Source organism: Balaenoptera acutorostrata, chromosome 7, assembly GCF_949987535.1.
Source record: "Balaenoptera acutorostrata chromosome 7, mBalAcu1.1, whole genome shotgun sequence".
In the NCBI taxonomy this organism is placed as follows: domain Eukaryota; kingdom Metazoa; phylum Chordata; class Mammalia; order Artiodactyla; family Balaenopteridae; genus Balaenoptera; species Balaenoptera acutorostrata.
Window position 1 is genome coordinate 14,357,857 of NC_080070.1, and position 875 is coordinate 14,358,731.

Genomic DNA, 875 nt, shown 5'->3' on the forward strand with positions numbered 1-875 from the left:
AAAGGGAACAAATCTTGTCCTCCTACTGCTGGGCCTTGAGTCCTAGGAAAAGTCAAGAAAAACAGTGATGTCCTCTGTCCCCAGAGTCAGGGTTTCCCCCTCTGGTGTGAATTGAGGCAAAAGGGGGCTCCCCCCTCCCCCCCAGGCAGGAAGGAGTAGGACCAGCCGCAAGTCCGCACTGGGGTCCGAGGTCTACTCAGCAGACACGAGGCCGTCCGCTGCCCCTGGTTTCGGAGGTGGCCTCTGCTGGGTGCCACGGCCTGGGGAACGTACTCAACACGTGCACTGGCTCTTCTCCCTCGGCCCCGGGGCCGTGAGGACAGGACTGGACTCCAGGGGGAGGCTGCCCAGGGTGCCCTCCCCATACAAGGGCAGGCTGTGGCGGGCCATCAACTCCCTGCCATCAGCACGAAGACCTCGTCGATGTTCTTGGACTCCTTGGCAGATGTCTCCAAGACAGCCAGGAGGCCGTATTTCTCAGCCAGGGTGCAGGCATCCTCAAACAGAACGTGCCGTTTTTCCCACATGTCACATTTGTTCCCTGGAGTGAGAGAGAAGCAAATATTCCGATGAGTAACTTAATCTGGTTTTTTAAAGGTGAACTTGAAAAAGAACATTTTAGTTTAGCAATATGCGCACATGCGTTTGTTCACAAATAGTTATTGATGGCAGATTTACTGAAAATGAACCCAGCGATGAATGGAAACAGAGCCACTATCTTTTTTTTTTTTTAATTGAAGTACAGTTGATTTACAATGTTGTGTTAGTTTCTGGTGTACAGCTAAGTGATTCATATATATATATATAATTTCAGATTTTTTCCATTATAGTTTATTACAAGATATTGAATATAGTTCCCTGTGCTGTACAGTAGG

General features: G+C 49.4%; 1 protein-coding gene across 1 annotated transcript in view; it reads right to left on the reverse strand.

Annotated features, from left to right (window-relative positions):
• Positions 1-273: 273 nt before the first annotated feature.
• RAB19 (RAB19, member RAS oncogene family) overlaps positions 274-875 on the reverse strand; it is a 13,972-nt gene continuing 13,370 nt past the window's right edge. The window contains 2 exon segments of the mRNA XM_007177047.3: positions 274-398; positions 401-541. Coding sequence (XP_007177109.2) covers positions 274-398; positions 401-541 — 266 coding nt within the window.